General features: G+C 41.2%; 1 protein-coding gene across 1 annotated transcript in view; it reads left to right on the top strand.

The window, feature by feature from the left end:
• The window catches only part of PYGB (glycogen phosphorylase B), a gene marked incomplete at its 5' end in the record, with an annotated part of 57,912 nt that overhangs the window by 29,779 nt on the left and 13,612 nt on the right, over positions 1–14,521 (top strand). Inside the window, 5 exons of the mRNA XM_004717820.2 lie at positions 8,544–8,690; positions 9,416–9,579; positions 10,200–10,314; positions 10,532–10,633; positions 11,987–12,134. Of these exons, the coding sequence (XP_004717877.2) occupies positions 8,544–8,690; positions 9,416–9,579; positions 10,200–10,314; positions 10,532–10,633; positions 11,987–12,134 (676 nt within the window). The remainder of the gene's footprint in view (positions 1–8,543; positions 8,691–9,415; positions 9,580–10,199; positions 10,315–10,531; positions 10,634–11,986; positions 12,135–14,521) is intronic.

Genomic DNA, 14,521 nt, shown 5'->3' with positions numbered 1-14,521 from the left:
CTTTTTTGTTGTGGGCTTGTCAGTGCTGCAGCCGTCGTCGCCAGGCTCTTTGAGTCGCTCTGGTGCTGTGCTGTCAAAGCCAATCCCAATTTTATTCACACATTGTAATCTCTGTACACCCACCTAGATAAGAGAAGTTGGACATATCTTGTGTCCATATTTAGACTACTTTAATTTGTAAATTCAGTTTGGGTTTGCATTTCACTTCATCAACTTGGTATTCAATGGTTTAAACTACTAATCAAATTCTCCAATAATTTATCCTTCACGTGTTCCTTGATATCTTGTCTCCCTCCTATAGACTACTATCTTCTGTTATACCCAAGTTAGCACCCACCAACAATCTACACCATTGCTTTATTCCCCTCCCAACAATATGCAAAGGCTATTCCATTTGGGATGAAAGTTTTTATCTTGTTTCCCCCCGTCTTATATCAGTGTTCTCATGTAATATTTGTTCTTTCATGATCTGCTAATTTCATTTAGCATACTGTTCTCCAGACACATTGATGTCATGAGGTGCTTCATTTGTCTTTGTTTTCTTTAGCAATGCATAGTATAGTATTACTTACTTGCTCTTCTACTGATGGGCATTTTGATTGTTTGTCTTCTTGCTGTTGTGAAAAGCACTGTAATGAACATGGTGTGCATACATCTGTCCGTGTTTTGACTCTTACTTCTTTAGGATTATACCCAGCAGAGGGACTGCTGGATTGTATAGCATTTCTATTCTCAGTTGTTTGAGGTAGTGCCATATCACTTTCCTCAGTGGTTGTACATACTTATATACGTACGAGTCCCAGCAGTAGGGTATGAGGATTCCAGTCTCTTCAGCATTTGTTATTGTCTTTGTGTGTGTTTTAACTTAGTTGTCATTGTCACTGGAATGTAGTATCTCATCATGGCTTTTATTTGCATCTCCTGGTCGGATAGTGATTGTGAGCACTTACTCACCTTTGTTGGCCATTTGGATGTAATTTTCAGTGAAGTAGCTGTTCATTTCCTTTGCTTATTTCCCCCCACCCACCCTACCCGCAGTACATGGATAGTTTAATTCACCAATAACTGAGGTAAATTCAGTCATTCAGTTTTGGTCAAACAGGTTGTAAAAATTTCGGTTACTTTTTTCCATTCATTAAAAAAATTGTTAAAACTGTTTTATTGACATGTTATTCACATATAATACAATTCAATAGTTTAATCATCTTTAAGATTTATTTAATCATCACCACAGTCAATTTTAGAACATTTTCTTTTTGTACTCATTATTATTATTAGCTCCCCATTTCTCCCCTCTCCCCTGGCATAAATAACCCCAAGAAAGTATTAATCTAGTCACTGTCTCTGTAGATTTACTTATCCTGGATATCCTATAAAGAAAAATATGTAGGCATTAAAAAAAAAAGATAAATTATCAAGGGTTCATGGGGGAGGGAGGAGAAAAATGAGGAGCTGATACCAAGGGCTCAAATAGAAAGAAAATGTTTTGAAAAAGATGATGGCAACATATGTACAGATGTGCTGGACACAATGGATATATGTATGGATTGTGATATGAGCTGTAAGAGCCCCCAATAAAATAAAATAAAAATATGCAAAACCAAAACAAAGCAAAAACACAATAATAGCAAAATAAGATAGGTGGAAACCTCAATTAAAAAGGTAATAGAAAATAATAAAAACTAGAACAAATGTGAAATGGGTCAAAAGGAAGACCATTTGATAAGGTTAAATTTTAACTTAGTTACGTCTGCATTAGTCCATTTTCCAATGTAGTCTGTCTGATAGCACTGTTATTGATATCGATGGTCAGTGGTAACAGGATTGATTAATCCGAGTCTTACTCCCAATGGGGACCCTGCAAATGGTTTTTGGGCTTTCACTGTCATCCATAACCTCCTGAAAACTGGGTCTTCAGAATTTTTTTTTTTTTAATCTGACTAGACTGGAGCATGTACAGGGCTACAGATAAGAGCTCTTGACACACGGAATCCAGGGCAGATAAACTCTTCAGGACCAATAATGAGAGTAGGGATACCATGAGCTTAGGGGGAAGGTTGGGGGAGAAGGGGGAGAAAGGGGGAACCCATAGCAATGATCGACCTACAACCCCCTCCTCCAGGGGGCAAACAACAGAAAGTGGATGGTATAAAATATGAAAATAAAAATAATTTATAAATTATCAAAGGTTCCAGATTAAAACCATACCCAATGTGAATGAGGGGGGCATGGAGTGGAGACCCAATGCCCATCTGTAGACACCTGGACATGCCCTCACAGAGGAGTCACAGGGAAGTGGTGTGCCAGTCAGGGTACAGTATAGCACTGATGAAACACACAACTTTCTTCTAGCTCTTTGGTGCTTCCTTCACCCCACTATCATGACCTCAATTCTACCTTACAAATCTGATTAGACCAAAACATGCACGCTGCTACAGATAAGAGCCCTCAACACAGGGAATCCCCAGAATTTAATTCTAACACTATTCTCTCCTCAGATCATGAATTTTATTATTTGTAATCCTTGGATCACACTGGCTGATGTGTTTCTTTTGTGTAGATTTAGCTGTTGTTACCTCACTTCAATGGGTGCTTGTTAAAAAGACAAGCCCTTAAGAACCAGACACTGTTCTTTCTAGTGGTAAGACACCATCTGATTTTTCACCACACTTTTCTATAGCACCCATATCTTCGGTGATCTCTTCGTGAGAGCAAGTATTGAGTAGGCTACAACGTAAGAAATGGGTGTTCTTAAATTAGGGCTATGCTACAGTGTAAGTTCAAATTTATTTATCTATGGTTTATATATGGCCCTGGTCCACTTTAGAGACATCAGTGCCCTTTTATTGGGGAATGTTATGTATCATCCCCATGGGGCAAATAGTAAGTCTATTGATAACGTCATTAATTTAGCCATTTTTTAAAAATCATTTTATTAGGGACTCATACAACTCTTATCACAATCCATACACACATCAATTGTAGCCATTGTTATAGAGTTTAAAATACTGTTGATTAAAGGAAAGTATAGATGTATAGTTCAGATTTTTAGACCAAAATATATATACCTTTTACAGATCAAAAACTCAAGTCACTGGGCACTATATACCTAAACAATGTGGGTTGGAGATAGGGCAAAACTGTCAATAATACTCATTCACAAAAGCAGAAGCATGCCTGCTAGACTAAATTATATCATACAAAGGCAAAGAGAGTATGAAAACAAATGTATATGGTAATCCTAAATTGCCAGAGATCCAAACTAAAGTCCAATGACCTCCCAAGCCTAACCTTGGTATAGCAGTCATCTGTGTCTTCTGACTCAGTGACCCTATGTACAACAGAACAAAACACTGCCTGGTTCTGCACCACCCTACACAATTACTCCTTTGCTTCAGCCCATTGTTGCAACCACTGTGTTAAGACCCTTCCTCTTTTTTCACTGCCCCTCTACTTTATTACCAAACATGATGCCCACTTCCAGGGACTGGCCTCTCCTGACAACATGTTCAAAGTATGTAAGATCGAGTCTTGCCATCCTTGCCTCCAAGGAGTACTCTGACTATACTTCTTACAGATGTATTTTTTTGTTTGTCCTTTGGACAGTCTGTGGTACTTTCAATATTCTTTGCCAGCACCACAATTCAATTGCATCAATTCTTTTTCAGTCTTCCTTATTCAGTGTCCAACTTTCAAATGTATATGAGGCAATGGAAAATACAATGGCTTGTGTCAGGTACACATTAGTTATCGAAGTAACCTCCTGCTTTCTCAACACTCTAGAGAGGTCTTGTGCAGCAGATTTGCCCAATGCAATGCATCATTCGATCTCTTGCCTGTTGCTCCCATGAGCACTGATACAAGCAAGATTAAAATCCTTGACAACTTCCATCTTTTTTTCCATTTATCATGAAGTTCTGACTGGACCAGTTGTATTTTGATCTTCTCTACGTTGAATTATAATCTGTATTGAAGACTGCAATCCTTCATCAGCAAATGCTCCAAGTTCTACTTACTTTAGACAAGCAGGATTCTATCATCTATATATCACATGTGGTTAGTTAATAAGGCTTCCTCCAATCCCGATGCCACATTCTTCTTTATATAATCAAGTTTCTCTGATTATTTGCTCAGGATTTAGATTGAAAGTATGGTGAGAGTATAATACCTGATATACACCTTTGATGATTTTAAACCATACAGTATTCTCTTGTTCTGTTCACTACGGTCTCTTGATCCAGGTACAAGTTTTGCATGAGTATAGTCAAGTGTTCTAGAATTCTCATTCTTATCAAGGCTATCCATACTTTGTTATGAACCACACAGTTGAAAACACAAGTAAACATCTTTAGAGTATTCTCTGCTTTCAGCCAAGATCCATGTGAAGTCAGCAATGATATCCTTTGTTCCACATCCTCTTCTGAAACCAGCCTGAACCTCTGGCAGCAATGTCAATGTACTTCTGCAGCAATTGTTGAATGATCTTCAGCAAAATTTTACTTGCATGCGAAATTAATGATATTCTATAATTTGAGCATTCTGTTGGGTCACCTTTTGTGTTAGGCCAGGTTGACTAAAGAAACAAATTCAGTGACACTCCTATATGTGTAAGAGAGAGAGCTTTATATCAAGAAGTATATCTCAAGAAAACATCCCAGCTCAATCCAACTCAAAGTCTATATATCCCATACTAGTCCATAAGTCCCTCTTCAGACACACAGTCACAAGCAATGATGCAGAATGCAGTAGTATCACTGGCCAGTGGGTGCAAAGTCTTGTGAATATAAAGGCCATGAGCCAGCAGGAAGGTGAAGGCAGAGAGAGGTGGGGAGTTTCCCAGGATGCTCTTTATGAGAGGGCCACACCCACGAGGAGGTACCATCAGGCTGTGGTCTGATTGACAGGCTAGACTCCACCCCTACTTTTATTTCTTCAAATTGACATGAAATTTTGTAATTATCATACCTTTCTTTGGAATGGGTACAAATATGGGTTTCTTCCAGTAAGTTGGTCAAGTAGCTGTTTTCCAAATTTTCTGGTATAGATGAATAAGTACTTCCAGTGCTTCATCAGTTTCTTGAAACATTTCAATTAGTATCCCATCAATTCCTAGAGCCTTGTTTTCAGCTAATGCTTTCAGTATAGCTTGAACTTCTTCCTTTAGTACCATTGGCTCGTGCTCATATACTTCCTGAAATGGTAAACTATATAGACTATAGAGCAGTGGTTCTCAACCTGTGGGTCGCGACCCCTTTGGGGGGTGTCAAGTGACCTTTTCACAGAGGTCACCTAAGACCATCGGAAAACACATAAATATTTCACAATATATAATTACATATTGTTTTGTGATTAATCACTATGCTTTAATTATTTTTAATTATGTTCAATTTGTAACAATGAAAATACATCCTGCACATCAGATATTTACATTATGATTCATAACAGTAGCTAAATAACAGTTATGAAGTAGCAACAAAAATAATTTTATGGTTGGGGTTCACCACAACATGAGGAACTGTATTAAAAGGTTGTGGCATTAGGAAGGTTGAGAACCACTGCTATAGTCTATGGAAGTAATGGGATATGAAAAAATAATAATAATTTATAAATTATTAAGGGTTCAGGGAGAGGGGGGAGCGGGGAGGTAGGGGGAAAAATGAGCTGATACCAAGGGCTTAAGTGGAAAGCAGGTGTTGTGAGAATGATGAAGTCAACATATGTACTAATCTGCTGGACACAAATTATGTATGTACGGATTGTGATGAGTTGTATGAACCCCTAATAAAATTATTATTAAAAAATTTTTTTAATTAAAAAAAAGGTAATGGGGAGTCTATATAAGCAATGTTCAGTGTTTTACTTAGTGGCAGGTTTCTCCACCTGATTTACTACCTTCTTTAAGACAGACCTGCCCCTCCCAAACCCCACCCCCCCCACCAAACACACACATAAGGACTTGAATTTTCATTGTTTCACTGAGCACCCTTGTAGAGGTGTCTGTTGATTTAGGGTAACAATGTTATGTGGCAGGAACTGATTGGTCTTCTCTGTCTCCCTCCAACATGAGACACTGACCCTAGCTGAGCTGAGACCTCCTCTGTTGAAGTGATTACTAAGATGTAAAATATGGGGATGACATGTGCATCATGAGCATGCACATCATGGGCAGGCACACCCCTCCTTGTTTGGAAGATTAGAAGATTATATCACCCGAGAAAAGCTGCCTGAATTTGTCTAGGTGTTTATTCTTACAGTAGTGGTCTTTCACAATATTTGCCCCTGGGTGTTTCTGAATCCATCCATGTCATATGTTTCATGGTTTCATCACTGTTTTTTAAGGATGCATAGTATTCTGTGTATGTACCGGATTTTATTATTTTTAAAAATCATTTTATTGGGGGCTCATACAGCTCTTATCACAATCCATACATACATCCACTGTGTCAAGCACATTTGTACATTTGTTGCTATCGTCATTCTCAAAACATTTGCTTTCTACTTGAGCCTTTGGTACCAGCTCCTCATTTTTGGCCCTCCCCCCTCACAAACCCTTGGTAATTTATAAATTATTATTATTTTATCATGTCTTAACACTGTCTGATGATCCCTTCACCCACTTTTCTGTTGTCCATCCCCCAGGGAGGGGGTTAGATGTAGATCATTGTGATCAGTTCCCCCTTTCTTCCCCACCTTCTCCTTCCCCTTCTGGTATCACTACTCTCGTTATTGGTCCTGAGTGGTTTATCTGTCCTGGATTCCCTGTGTTTCCAGCTCTTATCTGTACCAGCTGGATTTTTAAGGTAGAATTGGGATCATGATAGTGGGGGGCGGGGGGGAAGCATTAAAGAACTAGGGGAAAGTTGTATGTTTCCTAGGTGCTATACTGCACCCTGACTGGCTCGTCTCCACCAGGAGACCCTTCCGTATTTTCTTTATCCATTCTTCTACTAGTGGGTATTGGACTTTTCCAGCTTCTTCCTATTGTGAGTTGTGCTGAGATGAACATGGGACAGCATGTGTGTGTTCATGTTGTGTTCTCTTAATTGTTTGAGGCTTATTCCCTACAGGGATATTGCTGGGTTATGTGGAATTTCTATTCCCAACCCTTTTAGGTAAGACCTATCGCTTTCCACAATAGTGATACATGTTTAGAAGCCCAGCAGCAGTGGATGAGTTCCAATCCCTCCACAACCTCCCTAACATTTGTGTTGCTTTGAATGGAGCTGTCATTGTGGGTATATGATGATATCTCAACGTTGCTTTGCATCCACTGGATGGCTAGTTATCCTTTTATTATGTATTTATTAGCAATTTGAGTATTGATTTTGGTGAACTGTCAGCTCATGTTTTTGTGCATTTAAAAAAAATCATTTTATTAGCATATCATTCACATATCATGCAATTCAATAGTTCAATCATATTAAAAATAGTTATAAAAGATTCACAATACATTTTAGAACATTTTATTCTTTCTTTTCCTTTTTACAGTTTTTTTGGTGCATAATCCAATTATCATACAATTCATTTGTTCAATAATAATGCATAATTGATCAAGGATTCACAATGGTGGGAGGCTGGGGGAGAGAGGGAAAAAAAGAGGAGCTGATACCATAGGTTCAAGTAGAAAGAAAATGTTTTGTAAATGATGATGGCAACATATGTACAAGTGTGCTTGATAAAATTGAATTATGGATTTTTATAAGATCTGTAAGTGCCCCAATAAAATGATTAAGAATTTTTTATTTTATCAGAATTTAATATTGCCACTCCTGCTTTTTTTGTTGTTGTCATTGCTATTAGCTTGCTATATTTTTCCTATCCTTGATTTTTAGACCATCTTTGTCTTGATGTCTAAAATGTAAGCAGCAAATCAATAGGTCTCATTTTCTTATCCAGTTCTGTTGAGGCAAATTTCTCTCATCTCCAGGGGGAGTGGTGCTTCAGGAGCTTGATGCTGAATAGCATGGTTCTCACCTCAGGCAGAGGAGGTGCGGTGCATGGGGAGGGGTGTGTGTCTCACCAGCTGCTGATTGGGTGAAGGTGGGGCTGGTCACAATTTTGGTCATGAAGAGGGTGTGCGGAATAAGAGAAGAGCCACCTTTTTATCAGTGGGGTGTGTTTATGTTGTCAGGCCACTGTCTCAATCAAATGCTCTTTATAAAAGTTCAAGATGTCCATGCCTTGTTAGATCAGCCAACGATTCACCTGTCTGTATCCTTTCTTGCTGTTTTTGTTCAACTTCTTCTGGTTGGTATTCGGTCTATTTCTGTATCCTTTCTCTAGAACTCAGTGCCCAGTATTATCATCTGCATCTGTTTCATTTGGTCTCTTGTGCCTTTGTTGTGGAGGGTCTGTGTAGCATGTGTGTCTAGTCTGCCATCTTGCGGGATGTCCTTGATAGTGATGTTTATAGAAGCAGATCATTAGGTCTTTCTCCTGTAGAGCATCAGGGTGGCTTCAAACCACCAACCTTTGAGTTAGCAGTTTAGCATATAATCATTGCATTACCAAGGTTCCCACGAGCAACCCCTTTTTTATGGCAGGCCTGGGAAATAACAAAGAAGACATGTGCATACACCAACCACACTGTGCTGCCTGAGGCCTTGGAGCGCTGGCCTGTATCCATGTTTGAGAAGTTGCTGCCAAGGCACCTGGACATCATCTATACTATCAACCAGAAGCACCTCGATGTAAGCATCTGCCTTTGAGGGATGGGGCTGGAACAAGGCAGGGCCCCTCCTTGTATCTCATGGTGCATTATTTGACCTTTGGGAGAAGCAGCCCATGTCCTGTAGAATATGGGGATGGTGGAGGGGTGCAGTGGGGGGTACTGTCATTCAGCAATACTATTAGTTTCCTTGTGGAGGCCCCATTGTGTACAGAAGTTTGTGATTCAGCCCTTTAAAAAATGTTTTCCATCTCTGAGCAGGAGTCACTTAGTAGTCTGCTTTTTAGAAGAGTCTATAGCCTCTGTGTGCTTGTTAAACAAAGCTCTGTTTTCACTCTGTGTCCTTCAGAGAGGAGAGTGAAACAAGAACAGAGGGCACCGAGGAGGCCGCTGTAATGATAGTCAAGTTTAAACCTTCTGTGGAAAAAGTAGCTGTTTCCACTAGTCAATATCTGATTACATATATAAAAGAAATAGCTGCCTGGGCTAAAATGGGCAGCAGTTCAGTCTTTTATCTCCTGAGTCAAATGGCACACCTTTCCAACCCAACAGAACCGAGCTTCGAGTCCCTATCCTTGGTTCTCCATGGTGCCCTGAATGAACTCTCTGGGATCCTGGGCCACAGTGTTCAGTGGCTGAGTTCGGGGTGGGTGCTGTGGCCAGCAGAGCCTGTGAGGCTGTGGCCACTTTCTTGGCTCCTAGGACCTGCAGTCACTGAGACTGCTCTCCCCTCTGTGTTCCATACAGCATGTGGCGGCCCTATTCCCAGGCGACGTGGATCGCCTGCGGAGGATGTCAGTGATTGAGGAGGGGGACTGCAAGAGGATCAACATGGCACACCTGTGTGTTATTGGGTCCCACTCCGTCAACGGAGTGGCCAGGATCCACTCGGAGATCGTGAAGCAGTCTGTGTGAGTTCTCTGCCTTCCCCAGGCTGTGCTCACCTGCCATACACACAAGGTCAGGTGATGGGCTCAGTGCAACCCCTAGAGAGACAGCGTATCTGCCTTCCTGGTATCTTTGGTCTGCTCAGGCAGGGTCCTGGGGTCTGGAATGCTTGTGTGTGGACCCCACTATTGGGAGGGCAGGGAACATTGGTGAGGCTATGGCTTTTGGTGTGGGTGGAAAGGGCAGAAGCTGCTGGTGGGTCTTTGTCTGACTAAACTTCTGAGTTGGATATCCCGTTCTACAAATGAGGAAACTCAGCCTGGGCTTCTTCAGCCCTCAAGCCTGCACACCCTGCACAGTCTTGACTGGAAGCTGTGTCCATGTTGACCACCGGATGTAGTTTTCAGGGGCCTGACTCTAAAACTATGAGGGGAGTCAGCACAGATAACAGCTAAGTAAGGACTGCTGTGAAAAGCAGGCGTTTTGAGTACCATTCGGACATGTGCAGCATCTTAACAACCCAGAAACTTAAGTACTGAGCCTCAGGGTCTTCAGGGCATCTCATTAAAAGGTCATTGTGTCTGCTTCTTACCAAGTTCAGAACAAAGTATTTGTGACTGTTATCCATGCTCTGTGTCTTTAGTTTTAATGATTTTTATGAGCTGGAGCCAGCTAAGTTCCAGAATAAGACCAACGGCATCACACCTCGCCGCTGGCTCCTGCTGTGCAACCCTGGGCTGGCTGACATCATTGTGGAGGTAAGCCCCAGGGCCTACCTGGCCTTGTGGGGACACTGCATCCGATGGTGACAGATGTAGTGTGAGGATGCCATGGGCAGAATTAGGCAGTTCAGTTGTCTTCTAAGTAAGCATGGTCAGCCCTTCACAACAGGAGGGCCGTCCTGAGGGGTTGCCAGAAAGGGTGGGAGGCATCTCCAGCAAGGGGTAAAAACATGTGTCCTTTTTACTCTTCTAGAAAATCGGGGAGGGTTTCCTGACTGATCTGAGCCAACTGAAGCAGCTGCTGTCCTTGGTCAATGATGAAGCTTTCATCAGGGATGTGGCCAAGGTCAAACAGGTGGGCCTCACATTCAGGGCAGTGCCTTTGCCAAAGGCATCCAGGGACACCCTGGCAAGCCCATGCTAGAAACGAATGGGTAGGCATATAATTACTCAGGGTGACACAAAGTCCAAGTTTATGCCCTACTGAGGCTATTGCCAAGAATCCCACTTCATGAGTGCAACAGAACAGCAAGGAGAGCAAAGTATCAAAGTCCCCAAGAATCCCAAAAATAGACATATAAGAGCTCTCAACATACAGAATCCAGGACAAATAAGCCCCTCAGGTACAGTAATGGGAGTAGTGATACCATGAAGATAGAGGGAAGGTGGAGGGAGAAGGGTGAGAAGGGGGAATCATCAAATGATCAATGTATAACATGTCTACCAGCCCCCAGGGGGACAAATAGAAATGTGGGTGAAGGGAGATAGCAGATGGTGTAAGATATGAAAATAATAATAATAATAACATTTCTCAAGGGTTCACAAGGGTGGGAGTGAGGGGAAAGGAGGGAACAAAAGAGGAGCTGATACCCAGGGCTCAAGTAAAAAGAAAATGTTTTGAAATGATGATGGCAACATAGGTAACAAATATGCTTGATACAATTGATTGTTATAAGAGCCCCCAATAAAAATTTTTTTTTAAAGAATCCCACTTCAGACTCCAAGGTCTCTCCAAACATCCCGTGGGCACATACGTTCAACCCTGGCTTCCCTCCACTGCTGTTATGTAGGAGGGAACTGGCCAGAGCGACGCTGCTGTGGAGAGTCTGTTACAAACGTCTAATCGCTACACTTCTGAGTCGCACCTCAGCATCCCTAAGAACTGCCATAGTCCTTGGAGAATTTGCCTATAATCTCACACTTAGCAAACGAGGGCCGTGTTAGTTGTTTGAAATTTATTAAGCAAGTACCTGGCTACTTGGACAGAGAACCTGAGAGCAGAGCTGCTGCTGCTCTTGCCACAGAGGTCCTCTGTATTGCGAGCCATGTGCCTCGCCCTCCACCGTGCCTGTACAGAGTGAGGGGCCAGAAAGAGTACTCCACTGTAAACCCATGCACCTTTACCTACAGTGCTCAATGACTTTTTCCTGTCACGTTCTTGCCCTACGGATCTTCAGTTCCACTCTAGTTCTGCAGCAACCTGTGGATGTGCCATGAGTACGGCGTTTCTCGGCCCACAGCTCTGTCTTCCTACCATGAGCCTCCTATCCCAGCAGCAGCAGACTGACCTGCCTGGACATACTCTCTCGAGTTGTAGCTTTTCTCAGAAAGCAGAGCTGGGCTGGACCGTGGAAATTTGTGTTTTGAGCAATGTCATGGCCTGGTGCCCAGTAGCTATCTAGATTGTCCTTTCCTTTGGCTCCCCTAGGAGAATAAGATGAAGTTCTCTGCCTTCCTAGAGAAGGAGTACATGGTAGAAATAAACCCCACCTCCATGTTTGATGTACATGTGAAGAGGATCCATGAATATAAGCGCCAGCTACTGAACTGCCTGCACATCATCACCCTGTACAACCGTAAGTGGTCTTGTCAGCCACCCTGCCCCTTCGATCTGCTCTGGGTGTCCTCTAAGCATTCAGTGGGCATGCCTTATGCATAGTCCCCAGGCTTTACTCTCTACAATCAAGATGGGTGGGAAGAGTTGACATCCCAAAGTGGTCTGTGTGTCCATTGCCAGAAAGGTCAGAGAAAAGACAGGTGAGCCCTCAACTTCAAACCCTGAAATGTAGGGAGCCCTGGGCTGAGTCCGGGCATATTAAGTATAAGCAATAATGGTATATAGATGGGGATTTTTGTGCAGGACCCTAAAGCTGGGTATTATAATTGGGTTAGTGTTTATTTTAAATTTAGTTCATCTCTATTAGACATCTTAAGTATACGGCCAAAGTTTGCTTAATAGAGGCACAGTATACATATAAGGAATAAAGTAGAACTAGCTGTCATTGATTCAGTCCCAACTCACAATGGCCCCGTCTGGGTCCAAGTAGAACTGTGCTCTATATGGTTTTCTTTCCTTCTTCAGAAAGTTTTATTGGCATATAATTCAGTGATTTAAATATATTAAGGGTTGTGCAATCATCACTACAATCAATTTTAGATCATTTTCTTCATTCTTGTGCCCATTGTTATTAGTTCCCCACTACTCCCCACCCTTCCAGGTCTTAACTCTATGGAATCTTGTTACTATCTCTATGGATTACCTATCCTTTATTTCATATAAAGAAATAACACAAAAACCCCAACAATGAGAGCAAAATAAAACACAGAAAAACCTCAATCCAAAATACAGAAGGTAAAGAAGAAACAAACAAATTAAAAATGGGTCAAAACGGAAAAAAAATTTTAAGTTAAATTTTAACCTAACTATATCTGCAGTAATCCACTTTCCAATGCACTGTGTCTGAGGGCAAGGCTATTCACATCTCTAGCCATTGGCCTGAGGGAGTTCAATGGAGGCTTTACCCGAATATGGAGTCTGCAAATGGATTTGGGGCTTTTACTATCATCCATAGCCTTCTACAAACAGGGAGTTAAGCTCTAATACAATTCCCTCTCTTATCTTCTATTATTTACAATATTTGGATCACACTGGCTGGTGTGCTCCTTCTATGTGGAATTAGCTGACGTCACATTTGTTGTGAAATAATTTAAATAACCTCCATGAGATATTTGGTAATGCTAGTAATTGTATCACTAATCTAGCCAATGGAATAGGCTTTTTTCTTACTGGTTGGGATTTAATACATATAACGTATCATTCCATTTCAATCACATCAAGTACAATTGTACAACTGCTACCACAGTCAGTTTTCATTCTTTTTCTACATGGCCTCCTTGACATCATCTCCCTTTTATCCCACCACCACTGTAAGCCCCCCCCCCACCACCACCACCACACTACCACCGAAAGCCCTTTAGTCTACTTGTTCATCAGTCCTGGGTTTTTATACTGAAAAACAGAAAAGCATATAATACAGCTTCAAGAGGGTGACCTCCATTAACATAACACCTCTGAGATACATTCTACTATAAACAAAGAAAAAACAGACAAAACAATGCAAACCAAAAATAGAGAACATTTTGGAAACAGATCAGTTCTAGCCTGCATCACTGAGGAAAGGAAAATACATTTAGGTAAGTTTTTTAGACTAAAATACATGGGATTTTCTGTTAAACGGATTAAAAACTTAAGTAATTGAACACTATTTAAGAAAGCAATGAGGGTTAGACAAATATTTCAATCACACTCATTCACTAAGATAAACTATGTCTGTAGGACTAAGATGTATCACAAAAAGCAAATAAAGAATGAAAACAGCAAGTACATAGTAGTTTTAAGTTGCCAATAACTGAGGAACCTCAAGAGCAAAAGATTTGAATCAAAGTCCACTGGCTTCCAAAACCACAACCTTGTGATAGAAGTCCTCTGCTTCTCCTCATACCAGGATGTTTCAGCTTTAAATCCAAAGAAATATTTCAGTTCCTTTCATCTGGAACAGGTATATTTAAGGTAAAGTCCAGGCTCCATAGTGGGGTTTCCAAATCACATAATTTTGATGTGGGTTAAAATCTAACATCCAGGTAGCCAATAGCACCCAGCAGGTTCACTGAGGGCTTTGAAGAAACTGTCGAAATACATCATTAGTAACATAATGCAAGGCGGATTCCACCATTTGGAATCTATATAGATAATGTTCATCGCTTTCTTGAAGAGTAGGCTGCCATTCCTTGGTTTACTGACCAACAAAAGTGAAAACACCAACTCAGAAACAGAGGAATCCTCTATTCCTCTGATGATGAATTTCCGCTGAAATTCATGGATCACCATGATAGGAGTGGCTATTAATTTGGGGTGACTATGGGGCAATGCTCTATCAAAGGATCTATTTGGTCCTTTCCCTCT

This window comes from Echinops telfairi, unplaced genomic scaffold, assembly GCF_000313985.2.
Source record: "Echinops telfairi isolate 266 unplaced genomic scaffold, ASM31398v2 ScPeMD7_63;HRSCAF=240, whole genome shotgun sequence".
Lineage (NCBI taxonomy): Eukaryota > Metazoa > Chordata > Mammalia > Afrosoricida > Tenrecidae > Echinops > Echinops telfairi.
This window is presented reverse-complemented; position numbering and strand designations above follow the sequence as displayed.